The 22,424-nt window shown below is 42.0% G+C and overlaps 1 protein-coding gene across 3 annotated transcripts in view; it reads right to left on the bottom strand.

The window, feature by feature from the left end:
• WIPF3 (WAS/WASL interacting protein family member 3) overlaps positions 1–22,424 on the bottom strand; it is an 82,730-nt gene that overhangs the window by 57,073 nt on the left and 3,233 nt on the right. For all 3 annotated transcript variants that reach the window (XM_086396430.1, XM_086396432.1, XM_086396431.1), the window contains exon 2: positions 1,503–1,652. In XM_086396430.1, coding sequence (XP_086252556.1) covers positions 1,503–1,595 — 93 coding nt within the window. In that variant the 5' untranslated portion in view covers positions 1,596–1,652. The remainder of the gene's footprint in view (positions 1–1,502; positions 1,653–22,424) is intronic.

Here is a 22,424-nt window from a genome sequence, read left to right as displayed (position 1 = left end):
GGCTTTTGCTGACTTGGCTCACATCACCCCTGGGCAGCCCTGCCTCTGCACACCTTATCGCCATGGCATCCATATCTTTCATCTTCCACTGAAAACAGGAGCGGCGGTTCTTGTACCAGACCTGGCTCTGAGTTGGAGGATGAAGGCATGAGAAGTGCCCTGCGGTTTCTTCTGAGGAAGGGCTTGCTATGAGCATTAAGCACAAACATTCTGCTAAAATCAAGGAAAGCGAGAAGATTTTGCCCTCAAGGGAACATTTGGCAACGTTTAGGGACATTTTCGATGGTCATAACTGGGGGTGCGACTAGTAGGTAGAGGCCAGGGATTCTGCTAAACAGCCTGCAGCGCACAGGACAGCCCCCCGCAAAATGGCCTGGCCCCAGCGTCCATGGTGCCAAGGGCGAGACAGCCTGTTCTAAAGCAAAATAACCACTTTCTGTGCTGCTCCTCGGAGAAGCCAACGGCAACCCAGTCCAGTACCCTTGCCTGGAAAATCCCATGGATGGAGGAGCCTGGTAGGCTGCAGTCCATGGGGTTGCGAAGAGTCGGACACGACTGAGCGACTGCACTTTCACTTTTCACTTTCCTGCATTGGAGAAGGAAATGGCAACTCACTCCAGTGTTCTTGCCTGGAGAATCCCAGGGATGGCAGAGCTTGGTGGGCTGCCGTCTATGGGGTCGCACAGAGTCAGACACGACTGAAGCGACTTAGCAGCAGCAGCAGCAGCAGTGCCTCTCCTTCTAAACTCAAAGCAAACTATTAAACCAAGAGAGTATCAGCAACACACACTGAAACAGACTAATTCAGTCTTGTGCAGTTGGTGAGATTTCATTTAGACATGTTGGTGGCACTAGTGGTAAAGAACCTGCCTACCTATGCAGGAGACATAAGAGACAAGGGTTCGATTCCTGGTTCAGGAAGATCCTCTGGAGAAGGGCATGGCAACCCACTCCAGTATCCTTGCCTGGAGAATCCCATGGACAGAGGAGCCTGGTGGGCAAAGTCCATGGGGTTGCAAAGAGTTAGACACAACTGAAATGACTTAGCACGTTTTGCTGTGGCATTACATATGCCACTCCTCTTACTTGGTCCCAGAACCGGGCGGCTGAAGCCCAAGCTACTGTTATCAACATCCAGATAACATCAACCTGGAACTTGATGTGAGCATGCCTCCTTGACTCATTGCAGCCTCCCAACTGAGGTTTCCCGTGAGATGGAAGAGTTGATTAGGGAGACTTGGGAAGCCTATATTGAGCAGCATGAATTAAAAATCATGTAGACATCTGTAGAGGACGCTAGGGTAGAGGGTGGGGGCTGCCAAAGAACTGGGAGGGAAATACGTGGCCAGACTGGTTTGGAGTTAGACCCTGGCACCATAGAGCTAGCTCCCTAAGATGCTACCTGCCCTAGAGGAGCCAGGTGATGGCTGATTTTGAATATTTAAAACCTGTTCCAGCATATTCCAGTAAAACAGACAGAAAAAAACCCAAACAGGTCTTACCGGCGGTGCAGACGGTGGCGGTGGGGGAGGAGCCCCCAGTGGTGGGGGAGGTGGAGGCAGAGGAGGAGGAGGCGGAGGTGGTGGCACTGGCATATGTCACGGCGTGGGTGTCTCTTGCTTATGAATGGTCCCAAGAGAATGGTCTCTGCTCTGGAAAGGAGAAAAGGGAGAGTTTTAAACTTGGATGCCTTTATTTATGCACACGTCATACAGACATATGGATTTTATGGGTAGTTTGATTCACTTGCTATTCATTCATTCTTCTTTCAATAAATACAGAATACCCACTGTGAGGCAGGCATTGTGTCTACTGCTGGAGACTGAAAGAAATAGCCAGATTTTAGAGAGAATTAGGTAACAAAACTGATAAAAATTTAGCTATTTATGTCTCAATATAATAGAACATGTTAATACATAAATAGCAACACTTCATTCCATAACAACAATGTCAAGTAACAGATTCTACCTCTTTAAGCATTAAACATCTATCATTTTGCATGCAATTTAAAAATATTCTGCACATACTCCCATTTTCCTAAGCAGAGTAAATGGAATGAAATTCAACCTTTTCTGAATGTTGCAGGCTCAATGGTTACTCAGGGTGCCAGCCTCCAGCCAGGCTTACATGGGCATTAGCTATTTTCCTGCTTCCTTCTCTGTTGTCATTCTTACTTTTCTTGCTGTTCTTCTGTTTTTGGTTCTATACAATCATCTGGGTGGGAGCCTGACACTTCTCCCCAAAGGCTTTATATCTGGTATTTGCTGCATGGAGGGCTTTGGGGGTATGATTCTGCAAATATGGTTATGTTTCAAAGAGTTAATATTGTAGGATGTCTGATCTCCAGATAAATATGGCATTGCTCTGTAGAATGTGTTTGCATGCACATGTATGTGAATGTTTTAAAATCTAGAAACAGAAATAAACCTCAGACGTAAGCAAGGGTAATTTTGTTTTTCTGTCCTAGTGACTGGAAGACTAGAACAAGGCCTGTGCCTCTGTTTCTTCAATGTAAAATCCCAATTCATTTATAGTATTCTAGCTTTTATTTTTGATTTACCAACAGCCTTTACTGTTTGCAACATGATCCTTATCAGTTATCTATTTTATATATATTAATAGTAGTGTGTATACATCAATCCCAACCTTCCTATTTACCCCTCCTCCCTTACCCCCCTCCCATAACCATAAGTTTAGAGCTGATTTTCATTATTCATGGTATAGTTGCCATGAAGACTGAGTTAGCAAATACCTGAACCACCACTCCTAGAAAAGATACAGGATTAGGCTTATGAGAGCCTCTGGTCACAAGACTTTTGTCAGCTTATCAGCTGACAACATATAACTTAGTTTTATATATTTGTGTTTCTCACTAAAGATACCTTATTTCATACAGACTGTTTTGTAACTCCTGCCTGTGTGTGTGTGTGCGTGTGTGTGTGTGTGTGTGTGTGTGTGTTTGTGTGTGTTCAGTTGCTCAGTCATGTCTGACTCTTTGCAGCCATGGACTGTAGCCTGTCAGCCTCCTCTGCCCATGGAATTTCCCAGGCAAAAATACTGGAGTGGGTTGCCATTTCCTCCTCCAGGGGATCTTCCCAACCCAGGGATCAAACTCATGCCCATGTGTGTCCTGTACTGGCAGGCAGATTATTTTTCACTACCACCACCTGGAACGCTCTTGGTGTTTTTCTCCATAAGGCCCGTCATAGCCTTCCTGCATTCAGGGGCACTAAGCATCATTTCACTACACTTGGCGGGGGGCGGCCACTGAAACGAAATCACCAACAGTAAGCACAACATTTTGAAAAACATGGTGATAAGTAGAATGTGAACAGGACACTTGTTTACAGGGTGAAAGTTGTAACCAGAAGGCAGAGTGCTGCCTTGTTCAACTTCAGCTGGGAACCTGGGTATGATGAAGCAGGAAGGACAAGCTTACCGAACTGTGGAATCCATGAATAATGAGGACTGACCCTTTTTTGGTGTAACTTTTTGAATCCCCTATATGTACTCAGGACTGTGTTAGGTACTTAGGTATGCTGTTTTATTTAATCCTTTCAACGATTCTGTGGTAGACATTGACATTTCCATAAAGAACCAAATTTTGTCTCAGAGAGGTAATGTAGTTTCTACTAAGTTTCAGAAAGAGTATCAGAGCTTCATAAAAGCCCTGTCCTTTCTGATTCAAAACTGCATTTATTAACTTCGTATATTTCAGATCATATTACTTCTCTGCTTCCATCTTGCAAAGATCTTGAAGTATTTCCGAGACCCTCGGGTGAAAAGGACCTTCTACAGGAAAGTATAACTCTTCCAAGTGTTCCCCCCCTAAACTTAGCATTCTTTACTTTCCATCTAGGTTTATCCTTACAAATCTGAGAGTGACCAGGTGTCCCTGGGCTTCTGTCCCGCTGAAATCAAAGGAATGATTTTTCAAGCTCTAACATGAAAGCATATTTTTACATTTAGCACTTGATGGTGCTGAAGGCTTTTTCTTGACAGATATAATCATTAAGCAATTACCTAGAGAATAATTTGTTAAAATCTGACAGTTAAGAATGCAGAGCTCCAGGAAGTCACAGGCTGTACCCATGAGCTCTTTGATGCTTTGTGCTCTCCCAATACATTAAAAAATGTCATTCTGCTCTGTAGTGTATTAAAAGTGATTAGGATAAAAAAAGCCAGATTCTCGAAGGCTTTCATATTTTCTCCCAACTCATGAAATAATCCTGAAAAACAGCATCAAGATGTAGGTAAGATAGTCAAACACCATTAGAGGAGAGGGTGGCAAATGAATAGCACTGTTAATACATGAGACTCTAGCTGTGCGGGACAGTGCTGGTCTGACAATCAGGCCTGGGTTCTGCTTCTGCCACTGCTTTTTCCAGTCGTGTGGCTTCAGTCAAGTTACTGACTTGGCCAAAATGTTCATTTGGTTTTTCCCATAGGATGTTATGAAAAACCCAAATGGACTTTTTGGCCAACCCCATAGTTCACCTGTCTCACTTTATTTGTAAAATAGTTACCATGCTTAATTCTTAGTTTGTTATCACAATTAACACAGAAAAACATAATACAGGTCCTGACAGAAAGCAGACACTTAACTGAAGCTGCCTTTATCTTATCACACCCCCTCCTTCACTGCCACAAATAGCTATAATAAAAGGTGGAGGAGAATAAATGCCCCAAGAGAGGTGTGGAGTGCTAAGGAATGTCATCATCAATTCAAACCCAAAGGAAGGGGGACAATTAATAAACACTTAGTAGAAACTATTGCATTTTTCAACAAGTAGAAAGATGGTGTAAGAATCGGTTCCTGTTGAAGAAGTAGCACATCAGCAGAGATAACAGAAGTAGAAGAATGCAAGCAGCTGGGAGACTTTACATGTTTGGAAGAGAATAAGAAAAGGCTGGAACCACAGAGGGGCTTCAAGACACTATTCTGCAAGTGTCTCCTTCCTTGGGTCGAGGTGGGACATCTGGCGTGTGGCCGTCCACCATCTTTTGAACACTCTTCCTAAGCCTGAGGAATTTCTTCTATTGTGAGTCCTGCCTCCCTCAGCCAGAAGCCACGAATTCCTGTTCCTAGCACCGCTTGCAGGCAGAGAACCGACCACTGTGACCATGGACTCAGAGGTGAGGAAACAGTGGAAGGTAAGGTGTGGAGAAGCCAGGCCAACAGGAGAGAAGACCTGGGCCTGAAGCAGGAGCGCTCCCTCAACTCTGCCTGATTGATATGCAGTGGTTATGCAAGTCCAGTATTGACCAGATCTTCCCATTTTCCCCCCCAAAGTCCCCATATCCAGATTTTCATGTGAATCCCAATTTTGAAGTAAAACCAAATGAAAGCATTTTTGAAAACCAGTGGGTCAACAGAACATGTCTGCAGGTCATCCAAGGACCCATAAGATGCCAGAAGCCAACTGCTTTACAGGGAGCCGGTGAGGGGTGGGGCTGGGGCAGAAGAATTGATGCTTACTTAGTACAGGTGATGAACTTTCTCGTCTTCCCTTCCTCCCCTCTCCCCTTCATTCCCTACTTGATCAATCTGTCTGTTCTCATTCAGAGAGAGAGATGGACTGAGCTTGCCTATGTTTTTATATTAAAAAGTTAACTATGTATGTTATTACATATAAATAAATATTATTATATTATACTTATAAATATATTTTATATATTTAAATATATTTATTTATAATATATATGTATATTATATATAATATATTTAAATATATTATATTATATAAATTTATATATATAATTATATTATAAATATTATTTCAGAGAGAAATAACTCATGGTTGACAATTTTACACACCAGTTGCTCTTGTCATAATCACATTTCTCTCCAAGAATAGTTTGTCAGAACACAGCTGTTCATAAATAGAAAATGTGCCTATTTTTTAACATATAAGCAAGGATTACTGCTACTATTTGACAAAAGTGTCTTTTGCTGGTTCTAAAAATATATTTGAATAGGAATCTGAAAATAAAGTTCTCTGGCCACTCATAACTTTTTATGTTTTGACACTGTCCAACTGAATCCCTTGTTTCTTTAGTTATGAAGTCGGGAAAAGAGAAGAGAGATTTCTCACCTCTGAACTAATGCAGGTGGGAGAACCCTGTGAGGCCATTCATTTCTCACATCAAGGTTTCAGCAGGGTCCTGACACTCTATCAATCAGTCATTTATTTATCAAAGGTGCTTTGTGGCCAGGAAATCACAACCCTAGAGTACATGAGCATATAAGGCACACACAAAGAGGTTCTCTAAAAATATGTGGTAAAACTGCCAAAGCTATAAGTAAAATAATAAAGAACTTAAAAAAAATCTCTCCAGGTAATGGTGAAAATGATTTACAAGTGGTCACTTTCTGTTGTCACTTCCTCATTGTTTCAGAGCGAATTCTCTGGGCAGAGTCCTCCTCTCCTGGGCCTTCCCACCTGTAAGCTCTCATGCCCCACCCTCCACCTTGCTCAGTGAAGACTGCCCCCCTATTGGGCAAGCGGAAGTTGGTGCTCTCACCCTCAATAGTACAAAATTCCTAGAATATTTAGCCTTTTGGGGATAGTGGGGCATGTTGATCTGAGTAGGAAAGGAAGCAGGGGATAGGGCAGGGGGAAATAAAAAGTGTAGGATAAAATAAATTCTTGAACATTGCTGTTCTAGATTATAGTAAGATAAGTTAGTCCTGACACAGCCCTTGCTATGTGCCAGGCCCTATCCTTAGCACTTTTCATATATAAACCCATTTAAGCCCCACAGTATCCTAATCAGATCGATACTACTATTACTGCTATCTTTCAGATGAGGAAACAGGCCCAGAGAGGTTAAGAAACCTGCTTAAAGTAACAGAGTGAATTACTGGAAGAGCTGCCTTCAAATCTGAGGTGTCAGGCTCCAGAGTCCATGCTCTTAAGCATCATGTTAACTTACATCACTTGTAAACCTATGACTTTCATAGTTTTTAACCACATCCACACACCACCTGAACTAACTTTCAGTTAAATTATTACCATAAATGGAAGTCAATATCACTTGCCATCAATGGATGGTGATAATAAAAATCAACTTAATGATTATTAAAATAAAATGTTCACCTTTGTACCATCTAAACTCATTTCAGGCTTCCTTAGTGATACCTAACCTTGGTCCTTTGGGGAACAGTGGTCTGGAGCAGTGTTTTCCCAACTGTAATGGAGGATAAATTGCCTAAGGAGTCCTGTTAAAATGTAGATTCTGATTCAGTAGGTCTAGGGTGGGGCCTGAAATTCTGCATTTCTAGCAAATTCCCAGGTGGGGCCTAAACTGCTGGACTGGGAACCACACCTTGGGTAGCTCTAGAATGTTGTAAGAATGCATGGTCTCCACCTCAGACCTACTGAATTGGAATTTTCGAGTCTCTTGCCAACAAGAGATTTTGTGCTCACTGACGTCTGAATAGCCCTGTTCTTTAACAACCAGGATGTTGAAACGCCCTGCCCCACATAGATGGAAGTTGTGTCCTCTACTGAGAAGGCTCTTTCTTCTGTAGACCCAGTTCATTTCAGTAGGCTGGATCCATGAAAATGGCACTGTACTTAGGACTGGAATTGACACACAAAGGAAAGAGAAACGGAGCTGAGCGCCATTCACCTTTCACTCAGGTGATATGAAGAGCTTCCCACACCTGAGATCCACACGGGCCAACAACAGCTCCTGAAGCTGAACTGTTCAGGTCTGACTGGATATGACAGCTAATTATCTGCTGAAATGCTTCCCAGGCGGCACTAGTGGTAGAAGAACCTGCCTGCCAACGCAGGAGACGTAAGAGACTCTGGTTTGATCCCTGGGTTGGGAAGATCCCCTGGAGGAGGGCATGACAACCCATTCCAGTATTGCCTGGAGAATCCCATGGACAGAGGAGCCTGGTGGGCTACAGACCATAGGGTCACAAAGAGTCAGACATGACTGAAGTGACTTAGCAGGCACACACATGCAGTGCTTAAAGGGTGAATGCATATTGTCTATGAGTGTTGTAAAACCAAGATAAACTTTAACCACAACCTAATATGAAAGCTACTAAGTCATACTTACAACGAGCTCAGAAATTGGTTTCCTTTTAAAAGACTCTTACTGAATCACAAATTTGTTCCCAAATAACTGAATTCATTATAATAACTGAACAGTATCAGGGTAAAGGATATAAATAAAAATATTGGTAATATTTATCATTGACTCAGGCATTTAAATTATCACTAAATGCCGCAAAAATCATTGTCTGTGTGGTTCCCAACAGTGAAAGGAGAAAATATTGATTTCATGTTTTCTTTTTTTTTGCTGCCTTGAATTAGCTAAAAGAAGAATGAGGCTAATTAAAAATACATGATATTAATCACACATTTATAAGCAAGCCTCATTTTATGTAACAGCTATGCTTCTGAAAAATGGCATCTCTAATTTTGGAAAAATCGAGCTATGCTTTAAGGATACAAAAGGACTTTATTATTTAGTGGAAATCCATAATCAATGTTATAAAATAACAAGTCATTTTATAAAATAAATTACCACCTCTCTAATTTATTATATCATCACTGGAAAAGACCTTGATGCTGGGAAAGACTGAAGGCAAAAGGAGAAGGGGGCGGCAGAGGATGAGATGTCTAGATAGCATCACCAACTCAACGGACGAGAATTTGAGCAAATTCCAAGATAGTGAAGGACGGAAGAACCCAGCTTGCTGCAGTCCACCGGGTGGCAAAAAGTCAGACATGACTTAGCGACGGAACAACAACAACCAACAAGAGATTCCATAAGGAGGATGTTTTTTACTTTCTAAGGCTGAGGTGGTCACTTTTCCCCTGGGACTGTGAATACTCTTAAAATGCTGTTCTGAGAATCACTGAGGAAAGAATGTACTGACTAGAGGGGCCACAGGGAACAAGTCTACAAGACACATTCTTTCTGATCCAGTTTTACTTCTGAGACTTCAGATGAGTTAAAGTATTTTCACAGTAGGAATAACTGCTTCAGCTTGGGCCAGATCAGGATGCCTGGTTCAAGTTCTGGTGCCTCTAGTTCCCTGTCCAGCTTGAAGTTCTGCTAGAACCTCAAACAACCTGCAGCCAGGAGGCATCATCAGCTCTGTCACCAGCCACATTCTATCCCACGGCAGTGAGCACACTTTACTGACAGCCAAGCCTGATACACTGACTGGAAGTCTCACCTCTCAGACTACACGGCATCATTCCCTTATTCACATAGATGCCTCTCCTAAAGAAAGGCTCTTGGCTATGGAGTCAAGTTCTCCATCTCATCCTCCAATCAATTCTACAAATCCTACCCTTTACCCCGGCTACATTTGTGACACTTTGTTACATATCTTTTCTTTATATCTCTGTGTGTTTGTCCATGCTATGCAGGCTGGATGTGATGGCCTTCACCACCTGGAAAATTCCCACCAATCCTCTAAAACACACTCAGGTGCTAACTTCTCTGCACAGATTTTCTTCTCCCTTTGCCAGAGCTAACTGCCCCAATAGTACTTTGTTTGCAATTTTATCATGGCACTAGAGACGCTGGCAATTTCCTTTCACATGTCAATGTGTCTCCCTTCACTGGGCCATGGGCTCCTTGAAGGTTCAAAGATAGGAACTGTGTCTTAGGTATCTTGGTATTGCCAAGGCCAAAGGTAATGCTGAATACCATTGCTTTGGTGTTGCTATGGGAAGGAAATAGAAAACATACATATCCAGGGTCATGCCAACTACTCAAGCAAAAGATGGAGACATGGCTTGGCAGCAGTACATTTATTGTGTCTACAGACGAAATAATTATCTTGACACTTTAAGAAAAATATTTCCAACTAAAATAGGAAGGGAAGAAAAGGGCAGGAGAAATTTCTGTCCAACTGTTACTGGAGTGGGTAGCCTTTCCCTTCTCCAGGGGATCTTCCCAACCCTGTAGGAATCGAACCCAGGTCTCCTGCATTGTGGGTGGATTCTTTACCAGCTGAGTCGCAAGGGAAGCTCAGGCCTTATTATGGTACGGGAATAAAATATCTTCTGGATGTGAGATGCTCAAAGCTTACAGTGCTCACTGGAAAAGCTTCACCTGGCATGTTAGAAATGCTGTCATCAGAGAAGAATAGTAGGGAGAACAGGTCTCTAGTTCTGGTTTTAATGGTTATCTATTTCTCCATCTATAAAAATGTAAAGCATGTTCCTTCTTCTCTGATTTGCATAAGTGTAAGGACCAAATAAGTACTTTGAGATAAGCATTAAACAAATAAAAAATAGGCTATAGTCCTCTCTAAAAAGCAACATTCTTTCAAATGTAATTTTTAAATTAATGATATGGTGGCTTCTTGGCAAAGGAGACACTTGGCCTACAGGGCAGCATAGATGAGACTTTAGTCTTTTAAATTAGCAAACACTTTTCAAAACAACACTTTTCAAAACAACACTGAGTTTAAGGAGGTCTTCTGGTTTTCAGATGGCAGAATGAAAATATCTCTGTTCCTGCCTTTTCTGGGAAACTGTTTCAAAATAGGAAGGAAGGGGGAATCTCAGAAATATAATCTTGATTTTGAGGGGGAAAAACTAGATTTCTGTCACCTTGAATTTCAGTAAATGAGACAGAGCTGCCTGATGCCCAGGACAACCAAATGCAGGGTACAGGTAAGGTGGTGTAGCCTACAATGTAGAGGGCGGGCCTGTGGCTTCGGGCCTCACAGTGTCATTCTCCAAAATAAGAAGCACTGGCTCCTATGAGCAAGTTGGTGAGGAAGTCCCACCGACACTTGTTTAGAACAATGGAAAAGTGTGTGTAGGACAGCACAGGGGTGACCTTGGACCCTAGATACACCGGGAACATGGAAGGAGGCAAAGGCAAGCCATTCCAGCAGGTGCACCACTAGAAATGGGCGAGGGAGAGGGAGAGAGGAAATCATGAGCAGTCTAAAGCCTCTCTCTCTCCTTCTCCTCTCTCCCTGCCCTCACTCTCTGTCATAAGGAGCGCTTCTCTGACTCTCCCTGGTCTAGAACCTGCCCTGGTCTTCTCCTCGCATAATTATCTTGCAAATAGTTGGTCTAGACTTCCCTGGTGACTCAGATGGTAAAGAATCTGCCGCAATACAGGAGACCCGGGTTCAGTCCCTGGGCTGGGAAGATCCCCTGGCGAAGGGAATAGCAACCCACTCTAGTATTCTTGCCTGGAGAGTTCCACGGACAGAGGGGTCTGGCAGGTTATAGTCCACAGGGTCTTAAAGAGTTGGACATGACTGAGTGACTAACACAAACACAAAAAGCATACAATTTATTCTAAGATGAATACTAAAACAAGGAACCAATAAAGAGAACCAGCACAAGATCTACACAAAAAAACTAGAAAGAAAAAGTGGGAAAGGAACAGGACAAAGGATAGATGATAGATGAAAAGCATAAGAAAATACACTGCTGTGAACAGATAAAAACAGTGACAAGGCATAAAACAATTAACTGAACGAATTTTATGAGACTAGCTGTGAGAAAGACTCAATTTATACTGTATATTGTTTTTACATTTTTATACTTTTTGAAGTATGTATCTTGGGCATTGCTTCCCAGGTGGCGCAATGGTAAAGAATCCACCTGCCAATGCAAGAGACATAGGAGACACAGGCTTGATTCCTGGGTCAGAAAGATCCCCTGGAGGAGGGCATGGCAACTCACACCGGTATTCCTGTCTGGAAAATTCCATGGACATCAGGTTGCAAAAGACTCAGACATGACTGAGCACATATATGCACACATTTTGGGCATTACTACCCACTGCAAAAACTAATTTAAAAAAGAAAGTTTTGGATTGCTTTATTTATTGGGACAATTGTGGAGAAGTATTTTTTTTAATGTTTTGCATTATCTTAGGAGACCCCTCTACATCTAAAAGGTAAATACAAATGAATAAACAAATAAAGAAAAACATAAATGTGTCTTGACCATTTGGTGTAAGTAAGCTGGGTCCACAAAGAGTAGTATTGCGAGCCGTGGGCTTTGCTGGCCAGGTCCTGCATGCAGACCTCCAGGAAAGCTGCACCCACTCCTACAGCCAGTCACTAACGTCAAAGTCACTGACCAGGTGGGCTCAGAAGACAATCAAGAATACAGTAAAATAATTCTCCTCAATCTAATCCATAAACCCTAAGGTTTAATTCTTCTGTTAATACGTGGTTATTATACAATGAGGAACAGTTCTGAAACATGATTGCCCATTAGGCACGAATCATTTGCGAGTTGGTTCCATTTGTAACTAGTCATTCATTAAATGGGAATAAACAAGACAGCACCATAACTAGGAGGGGGCACAGGTCTGAAAAGACAGGAGGTGGCTTTCTTTCTCCTTTCCCCAAATAATGCACTCCTAGATCTTACAGACAGGTATCTGGACCCATTGTTCTTCAGCATTCATTATTTACAAAGACAACATCAAAATGACTACAGGTCAACCACCAATACTTAAAACTCACTGACCATCCATGACCACCAGGAACGCACAACATCAGGCATAAACCCAGATTTGATTTAGCCTTCTTCCTTCTACGAGTCTGCAGGTGAATTTCTAAAACCTTAGGACATACAAATTTGGGTGAAAACCAGAAAAAAAGTCACGCACAATCTGTTAAAATGTAGGAAAAAATGTTCACTTGCTCGTCTGGTTTTAGGCAGTTATCTCACCTGTTTGTGAAGCTTCTTTATTCTTCCTCTGAAATACTGGGGAGCAACATGATGAACAAAAATGTTTCATGTAAAAGTTTAGAAGAATATTAGAACAAAAAACAGCTCTCTTAAAATCTATTTCTGCATCATTAAAAGGAAATACAACTACATCTCTGGTCCGTTTCCTCGGTTCTACCATGAGAAGAAAAATGTCTCCTCTTCTACTAGGGTCATAATTATTTATGTCAGACACATAGCAAAGGGGCCAGAGTTTTGTTTTGTTTTGTTTTGTTTTTACTATGTTTATTCACTGGGCAGATATGGCTGATGATTTCACACTGATGTACTTGGCTGGGAGAGCTCTTTGTTAAGCAATCATTAAAAAAACAATAGCTCACATGTACAAAGCAGATTTCCTGTGTTAACAATTCTGATTGTTGTTTACATAATTATCTTACATCCCCCCAAGTAACTCTGTATGACAGATACTAATCCCCATTTCACAGATAAGGAAACAAAGGCTCAAAGATGTAAAGTCATAGCCCAAGATCAAATAGTTGGAACTTGACATAGCCACATTCAACCCAAGTGAACTGCCCCTAAGCGTGTGCACTCTCCACTACTTCACCCAGCTTCTGACAAGCATCTCGCCCTTTGCACAGTCAATGCAGAAAGTATTTACTGAGCTTCTTCCATATGTTAGGCACTATGATAGCCACTGAGTGAAACTATAAACATGAATATCAGGCAATTAACGAATACTTGATGAAAAAATAAATCTATAGATACCTGGCTCCTATCCAGGAATGATAGCTCATAATACTTGCAGCTGCTGTTTAGTTGCTAAGTCAGGTGCAACTCTTTTATGACCCCGTGGACTGTAGCCCACCAGGCTTCTCTGTCCATGGGATTTCCCAGGCAAGAATACTGGAGTGAGTTGCCATTTCCTTCTCCAGGGGATCTTCCCAACCCAGGGATCAAATCAGGTCTCCTGCATTGGCAGGCAGATTCTTTACCACTGAGCCACCTGGGAAGCCCTATAATACGTATTGAAAGCTACTATGTGCCAGGCACTTCGCTAGAAAGGCAGGAAAAAAGGGGAAAAAAGAGGTAACAATAAAGCATATGGTATATCAGATCAGATCAGATCAGTTGCTCAGTCGTGTCCAACTCTTTGCCACCCCATGAATTGCAGCACGCCAGGCCTCCCTCTCCATCACCAACTCCCAGAGTTCACTCAAACTCACGTCCATCAAGTCGGTGATACCATCTAGCCATCTCATCCTCTGTCGTCCCCTTCTCCTCCTGCCCCCAATCCATCCCAGCATCAGAGTCTTTTCCAATGAGTCAACTCTTCGCATGAGGTGGCCAAAGTACTGGAGTTTCAGCTTTAGCATCATTCCTTCCAAAGAACACCCAGGACTGATCTCCTTTAGAATGGACTGGTTGGATCTTCTTGCAGTCCAAGGGTATATAAAAGGCACAAAATAAATTCCAATATATCAGTAATCATAATAACTATAAACAGATTATTAGCTTCTCCTACTAAAGGACAAAGATATTCAAATTGATTTAAAAATTAACTGTATCTCCTTTATAAGGAACACAGCTAAAACAACGTGATGTTTAAAACTTTGAAAATAAAACAATGGAAACAATACTCAAGTAGACACTAAAAATTGGTACAGAACCCTCATACTTTGCTGCTGAAAATGTAAAATGGAGCAGCCACTTTGGAAGTGTTTGTAAGTTCCCCACAACATTAAACAGAATTATCATAAGATCGGCAACTGCACTCCAACGTATCTCCAAGAGAAATGAAAACATTTGCCTACACAAAAACTTATACATGAAAGTTTATAATAGCATTGCTTAATATAGTCAAAGTGTAGAAACAGCCCAACCATCAATCAACTTATGAGTGGATAAACAAATGTAGTATGGCTGTGCTATTATTTAGCAATAAAAAGGAATGAAGTACTGATACATGCTATAGCACGGATAAACGCAAAAGACATTATGCGAAGAAGTCAATCATACACTGTATGATTCCATTCATATGAAATTTCAGAATGGGTAAATCCAAAAAAAATAAAAAATAGATTAGTAGTTGTCAGGGCTGAGGAGAAGGGTATGGGAAGGGGCGTCTAATGGGTTTCTTTTGGGGATGATAAAAATGTTCTGGAATTAAGATGATGGTGTTAGTTGTGTGACTGTGTGAATATTCTAACAACCACTGAATTGAATACTTTAGAAGACTGAATTTTATGGTATATGAATTATATTGTAATAAGGCTGCTTTTTTTTTTTTAAGTCATGCAGCATGATTAATATCAGGCAAAACAGAATCCAGGGCAAAAACATATTAATAGAAATATAAAGTGTTCTGGAAATATAAATGAAAAGATAATTAATTGCTTCCATGGCTTATGGACCATGAAAAGCATAAGAAACTTCTGAGACAGGTCTTTGGTGACTGAAGGGAGTGGGGAGGGGATGAGCAAAGCTTTGCCACGTAGGCATGTACAGGGTGAGTAGCAAACAGTCCCAGCGAGCACAGTGCTCACAGAGCTAGGTTGTTCAGGAGTCTGAGGTTTATTTTCTTTTAACTTTTTAAAAAAGGAGACATGTTAGATGCAGCATGTTTTACACACAGCACCCTAGGGGGCATTGTGGAAAATGAATCATAGGGAGAAGAAGTAGCAAGTAGGTAGATCAATCTGGGGATTCACACAAGGCAAGGATGGATATTTATTTGAATTAGAGTAACTGCAGTGGGATAGAGCCAAGGAGGATAAAAATTTGGATGTCTGGGATGGGTGGGGGGAGAAGGAAGAGCCTAGGATAACCCCACAGCTCCTTGCCAAGACAATCCAGTATTAATTAAAGAAGGCAGGAACAAATGTGTGGGTGTTGGGGGTGGTGCATAGGTGGGGAGAACTGAGTTTAATTTGAAGCATATGAGGTCCTTTTGGCAAATGGAAATTTGGATCTGCAATTTAGAAAAGAAGCAAGGCTGGTAACAGAGATTTAGGAAGCTACATAAGGCAGCTGGGTATGTTTCATCCTCTAATGTTAATTGCATGAAAAACTAAAAAAGTGTAACATTTTAAATTACTGAGTCACCTTTTGTAGTTTCTAATTAAGTCAAGAACATAATTAGACAGGCTAATAATGGAAGTTATGTCAAATGGTTGATAATTTTAGTTGCCTACTCAATAACCATTTCCTCTTCTTCTTTAGAGCAACTCCTCCCTAGCTGGAGGAGGGTGGGGGGTAGCAGTTGCAGTTTACCTAGCTGAAACTATTTGATTCCAGATTTTACATTTTAGAGCAGCACTGTGACACCATTCTGCCCAATGAGATGTAGCCAGAAGTAGCTGGGGAGGCCATCACTTTCTATATAAAAAGGCAGTTCAGTTCAGTTCAGTCGCTCAGTCGTGTCCAACTCTTTGTGACTCCATGAATCGCAGCACGCCAGGCCTCCCTGTCCATCACCAACTCCCGGAGTTCACTCACACACACGTCCATCAAGTCAGTGATGCCATCCAGCCATCTCATCCTCTGTCGTCCCCTTCTCCTCCTGCCCTCAATCCCTCCCAGCATCAGAGTTTTTTCCAATGAGTCAACTCTTTGCATGAGGTGGCCAAAGTACTGGAGTTTCAGCTTTAGCATCATTCCTTCCAAAGAAATCCCAGGGCTGATGTCCTTCAGAATGGACTGGTTGGATCTCCTTGCAGTCCAAGGGACTCTCAAGTGTCTTCTCCAACATCACAGTTCAAAAGCATCAATTCTTTGGCGCTCAGCTTTCTTCACAGTCCAACTCTCACATCCATACATGACCACTGGAAAAATCATAGCCTTGACTAGATGGACCTTTGTTGGCAAAGTAATGTCTCTGCTTTTCAATATGCTATCTAGGTTGGTCATAACTTTTCTCCCAAGGAGTAAGCGTCTTTTAATTTCATGGCTGCAATTACCATCTGCAGTGATTTTGGAGCCCCACAAAATCCACTGTTTCCAGTGTTTCCCCATCTATTTCCCATGAAGTGATGGGACCAGATGCCATGATCTTTGATTTCTGAATGTTGAGTTTTAAGCCAACTTTTTCACTCTCCTCTTTCACCTTCATCGAGAGGCTTTTTAGTTCCTCTTCACTTTCTGCCATAAGGGTGGTGTCATCTGCATATCTGAGGTTATTGATATTTCTCCCAGCAATCTTGATTCCAGCTTGTGCTTCTTCCAGCCCAGTGTTTCTCATGATGTACTCTGCATATAAGTTAAATAAGCAGGGTGACAATATACAGCCTTGACGTACTCCTTTTCCTATTTGGAACCAGTCTGTTGTTCCATGTCCAGTTCTAACTGTTGCTTCCTGACCTGCATACAAATTTCTCAAGAGGCAGGTCAGGTGGTCTGGTATTCCCATCTCTTGCAGAATTTTTCACAGTTTATTGTGATCCACACAGGTAAAGGCTCTGGCATAGTCAATAAAGCAGAAATAGATGTTTTTCTGGAACTCTCTTGCTTTTTTGATGATCCAGCGGATGTTGGCAATTTGGTCTCTGGTTCCTCTGCCTTTTCTAAAACCAGCTTGAACAACTGGTTCAAGCTTGAAGTTCACGGTTCATGTATTGCTGAAGCCTGGCTTGGAGAATTTTGAGCATTACTTTACTAGCGTGTGAGATGAGTGCAACTGTGCGGTAGTTTGAGCATTCTTTGGCATTGCCTTTCTTTGGGATTGGAATGAAAACTGACCTTTTCCAGTCCTGTGGCCACTGCTGAGTTTTCCAAATTTGCTGGCATATTGAGTGCAGCACTTTCACAGCATCATCTTTTAGGATTTGAAAGAGCTCAACTGGAATTCCATCACCTCCACTAGCTTTGTTCGTAGTGATGCTTTCTAAGGCCCACTTGACTTCACATTCCAGGATGTCTGGCTCTAGGTCAGTGATCACACCATCGTGATTATTTGGGTCATGAAGATCTGTTTTGTACAGTTCTTCTGTGTATTCTTGCCACCTCTTCTTAATATCTTCTGCTACTGCTAGGTCAATACCATTTCTGTCCTTTATCGAGCCCATCTTTGCATGACATGTTCCCTTGGTATCTCTGATTTTCTTGAAGAGATCTCTAGTCTTTCCCATTCTGTTGTTTTCCTCTAGTTCTTTGCATTGATCGCTGAGGAAGGCTTTCTTATCTCTTCTTGCTATTCTTTGGAACTCTGCATTCAGATGCTTATATCTTTCCTTTTCTCCTTTGCTTTTCGCTTCTCTTCTTTTCATAGCTATTTGTAAGGCCTCCCCATACAGCCATTTTGCTTTTTTGCATTTCTTTTCCACGGGGATGGTCTTGATCCCTGTCTCCTGTACAATGTCACGAACCTCCATCCATAGTTCATCAGGTACTCTATCTATCAGATCTAGTCCCTTAAATCTATTTCTCACTTCCACTGTATAATCATAAGGGATTTGCTTTAGGTCATACCTGAATGGTCTAGTGGTTTTCCCTACTTTCTTCAATTTCAGTCTGAATCTGGCAATAAGGAGTTCATGATCTGGGCCACAGTCAGCTCCTGGTCTTGTTTTTGTTGACCGTATAGAGCTTCTCCATCTTTGGCTGCAAAGAATATAATCAATCTGATTTTGGTGTTGACCATCTGGTGATGTCCATGTGTAGAGTCTTCTCAAGCGTCCCTAATAGAAGGGCCCTCACTCTTTAGGTATTTATACCTTTCCTTTCTTCTTGCCTGGGGCTTCCCTGGTGGCTCAGACGGCCGAGAATCTGCCTGTAATACAGGAGACCCAGGTTCAATACCTGGGTGGGGAAGTTCCCCTGGAGAAGGAAATGGCCACCCACTAACTACAGTATTCATGACTGGAGAGTTCCACGGACAGAGAAATCTGGCAGGCTAGAGTCCATGGGCTGCAAAGAGTTGGACGCAACTGAGCAACCAACACACACTTTCTTCTTGCCTAAAGATGTAAGCCTAGAGATATGGCAGCCATATTGTGACCATGAAGCAACTAGATTTCAGATGAGGTCTTACATGGTGAGGACAGTGAAGCAGGAAGATGGATAGAGGCTGCTTCTCTGATAGCACAGCTTGAGCTCCATCTTCAGCCAAGACTGCAGCCATGAAATTAAAAGATGCTTGCTCCTTTGAAGAAAAGGTATGACCAACCTAGACAGCATATTAAAAAGCAGAGACATTATTTTGCCAACAAAGGTCCATCTTGTCAAAGCTATGGTTTTCCCAGTAGTCATGTATGGATGTGAGAGTTGGACTATAAAGAAAGCTGAGCACCAAAGAACTGATGCTTTTGAACTGTGGTGTTGGAGAAGACTCTTGAGAGTCCCTTGGACTGCAAGGAGATCCAACCAGTCCATCCTAAAGAAAATCAGTCCTGAATATTCATTGGAAGGACTGATGCAGAAGCTGAAATTCCAACACTTTGATCACCTGATGCGAAGAACTGACTCACTGGTAAAGACCCTGATGCTGGGAAAGATTGAAAGTGGGAGGAGAATGGGATGACAGAGGATGAGATGGTTGGATGGCATCACTGGCTCGATGGACATGAGTTTGAGTAAACTCTGGGAGTTGGTGATGGACACGGAGGCCTGGCGTGCTGCAGTCCATGGGGTGGCAAAGAGTCAGATACGACTGAGCAACTAACTGAACTGAACTGATCAGCCCTGGACTGCATTTCTTGGGAGTCTATTTCTACAGGACACACTTGTATCTGTTTAAGCCAGATTCTCATGTGTGCATTGTTTTTTGTTATGTTCATCTTGGCAGCTGAATGTAATCCTAATAAAATCATATTTGGGTTAATATATACATTAATATATACATTACATATATATAAAACATGAGACTAAAAAGACATGTCCATTATTTCAAGTACTAATAAAAAAGTTTAAAAATCAAATATCACTTATTCTTACTACCAAGAGGTACTAAGTGTCTTATGGGGCCTAAAAGATAGTACAGAGTACTGGATATTTATTTTTCTAACAGTAGCTAAAGGGAGATTATGGGATTACTAGTATTAAGAAAATTCATGAACACATCTATTAATGAGTATACATGTATGATGACACCTTTGGACTGTTTTCTGGATAAAGTAAACTGATCTGGCTCATTTATATAGCTTCTATCAGAACCAATGGTCTTAAAGATAGGACTGTTCACCTGATTCTCACAAGAACTATAATGTTTGGAAGAAAGAATCTTTCTACTCTCCCAGGAACTCAGTAAGCACAGCTAAGGAAACAGTATATCCCCCAACCACTGTACTCTGGCCCTTCACAGAAGAGCTTCTATAGGGTTGTGCTCTGGGAGTATGTCTCCAGAACTGCAGTCAGTAGCATTCTAGGAAACACTTATTATTACCTTCCACCACAAAATTTCCATTGTCTTCATGGTCGGAACCATGTTGAAGACTTAGGTCTCTATGGCAACAGAGACTGCTTTGAGGACTCGCCAGGAGAAAGCCATCCCAAGTTCCAGGACCAGGAAAAGCTGTGTAACTGATCTCTTTTTATCTCATGGTCACTGTGGATCAGCTAACTATTTGTGTTTCCCTCTTTGTTTTGGCTACTGGGAAGCTCTGACAAATTTTTAATTCCATCTCCAGAAACTACACCAAACCTTAAACTCATCTCTAGAAATTACCTGCACTTTATAACATAATCTTGTTCACTAAACTACCTCTAATTTTATCTTTTTCAAAATAATTTTATTTATTTAGTTTTGGCTGTGCTGGGTCTTCCTTGTTGTGTGGGCTTTTTTCTAGTGGCAGTGCAGGGACTTCTCATTGCAGTGGCTTCTCCATGAGCCCTAGGGCCCGTGGGCTCAGTAGTTGTGGCTTCTGGGCTCCAGAGCACAGGCTCAGTAGTTGTAGCACATGGAATTAGTTGCTCTATGGCATGTGGAATCTTCCCGGATCAGGGATCGAACCCATATCTCCTGCATTCTCGGGTGGATTCTTTACCACTGAGCCACCAGGGAAGCCCCCTTCTAATTTTATGTTGCTTTTTAATCTGTGTGTTCTCTTTACCGCTGTTTCATTATCTACTAATCTTTTGTTGTTAACTCCTCTAATGCTTTATGGAACGAAGAGCATTTCAGGCAAAAATTTTTTAAAACATCAGATGATAATGATAATAATAATAATAGCTAATTTATTGACCGTTGCTATGAACCAAGCACTGTCTTAGGCTTAACTTAGGTTATTTACCCTAAATAGGAGATAAGTAGTATTATTACTAGGTCCACTTTACAGATGAAAAAACTGAGACACAGACAGGTGAAGTAATGTCATATAACTAAGTGATGAATGCAAGATTCAAACCCAGATATTTTGAATTACAAGCATTTTACAAAAGAAGAAATAATAATATTTAATTTCTAAAAGAAGCAGAGGCATTCTGATCTTACAGGCTGAGCTTAACATCCTTCAGCTTTAGGGAGATGTCAATTGTACACTCATGCCTGATGATCCATATTTACAGAGAGAAATGAGACATTAAAAGTCAAAAGGACAGCTAATCAAAATTGGCTTTTGGTCTTTAAATATGAATATACCCATTCATTCACTCACTCATTCATCACCTGCCACCAATGATGCAGGTGCTGAGAAGAGATGAAGCAGACATAGTTCCTGCCCTCCAGGAGTGCAGGTGCAATAAAGGAGAGTCAGACAGGTAAAGGGCATCTTGGACTTATGAGTTGGCTGATAGAACCAGAGCAGGGCGTGGCATGATCATTCCCAGAGTGGTTTAGCTCTTGGCCCCTGTGTCCATCTGATAATGGGAGTGCATGAGAGCTCAGTTGCTCAGTTGTGTCCAACTCTTTGTGACCCCATAGATTGTAGCTCACCAGGCTTCTCTGTCCACAGGATTTTCCAGGCAAGAATACTGGAGTGGGTTTCCATTTCCTCCTTCAGGGGATCGTCCTGACTGAGGGATTGAACTGGTGTCTCCTACGTTTCCTTAATTTCCTGCATTGGCAGGTGGAGTCTTTACCCCTGGGAAGCCTGATAATGGGACTAGAAAGAATCAGCTCCCTTACAGGGCCATTGGATTGATTTCATATGTAGAAAGCTCTTAGCCTAGCCAGGCACAAAAGCCTCCAGTACAAGGCAGCCTTTGGCTCTTAAGGCATAGTGGATGGCAGCCTGGGTATCTTGCCCTGACACACACCTGCACTCATTTGGACACAAGTTCTCACAAGCTCTCTACTGCCCCCTCCTAGCTACTCCCCAGCACCGAAAGGCTTACAGTCCATAGACAGGCCTGGCACTTCCTTTCTGCATGCTGCCATCTCACATTCAGTGTCTTGCTGAAGTACATCGCCCACACAGGATGAATATTCCTTCAAGATGCACTTGAAAATCTTGCACGGTGTCTGGCCCACATAATGCTCCCCTAGCATTTTTGCCATATTTGCTCTGCATCACTTATCTCTTTGGCACTTCAGCAAGGCAGTTCACCACACGATTCTCCTGCTGCAAAATGGATCGGGTTCCTGCTTGGGCAGGTCTAAGGAAAGACCCAACTAGAATTGCAAAGGGGAAGTTTCAAGTGCACTCTTGGCTGAAGTCAGTGAGAAAACATATGTGTTGCACCTGCTCGGCATCAGCTGAGAATCGTCTGTCTCTTCGGTTTTGTGCTATGGCTAAATAAGAAGCAATTAATCACTTTCTCACCAACCCTAACTCATATTTAATAGTTCCCTCTCAA

The sequence above is a fragment of the Bos grunniens genome, chromosome 4, assembly GCF_055505025.1.
Source record: "Bos grunniens cultivar Pamir isolate PY7600 chromosome 4, Bosgru_T2T1.0, whole genome shotgun sequence".
Taxonomy (NCBI): domain Eukaryota; kingdom Metazoa; phylum Chordata; class Mammalia; order Artiodactyla; family Bovidae; genus Bos; species Bos grunniens.
Note: the sequence above shows the minus strand (reverse complement) of the source record. Positions and strands in the feature narration are given on the sequence as shown.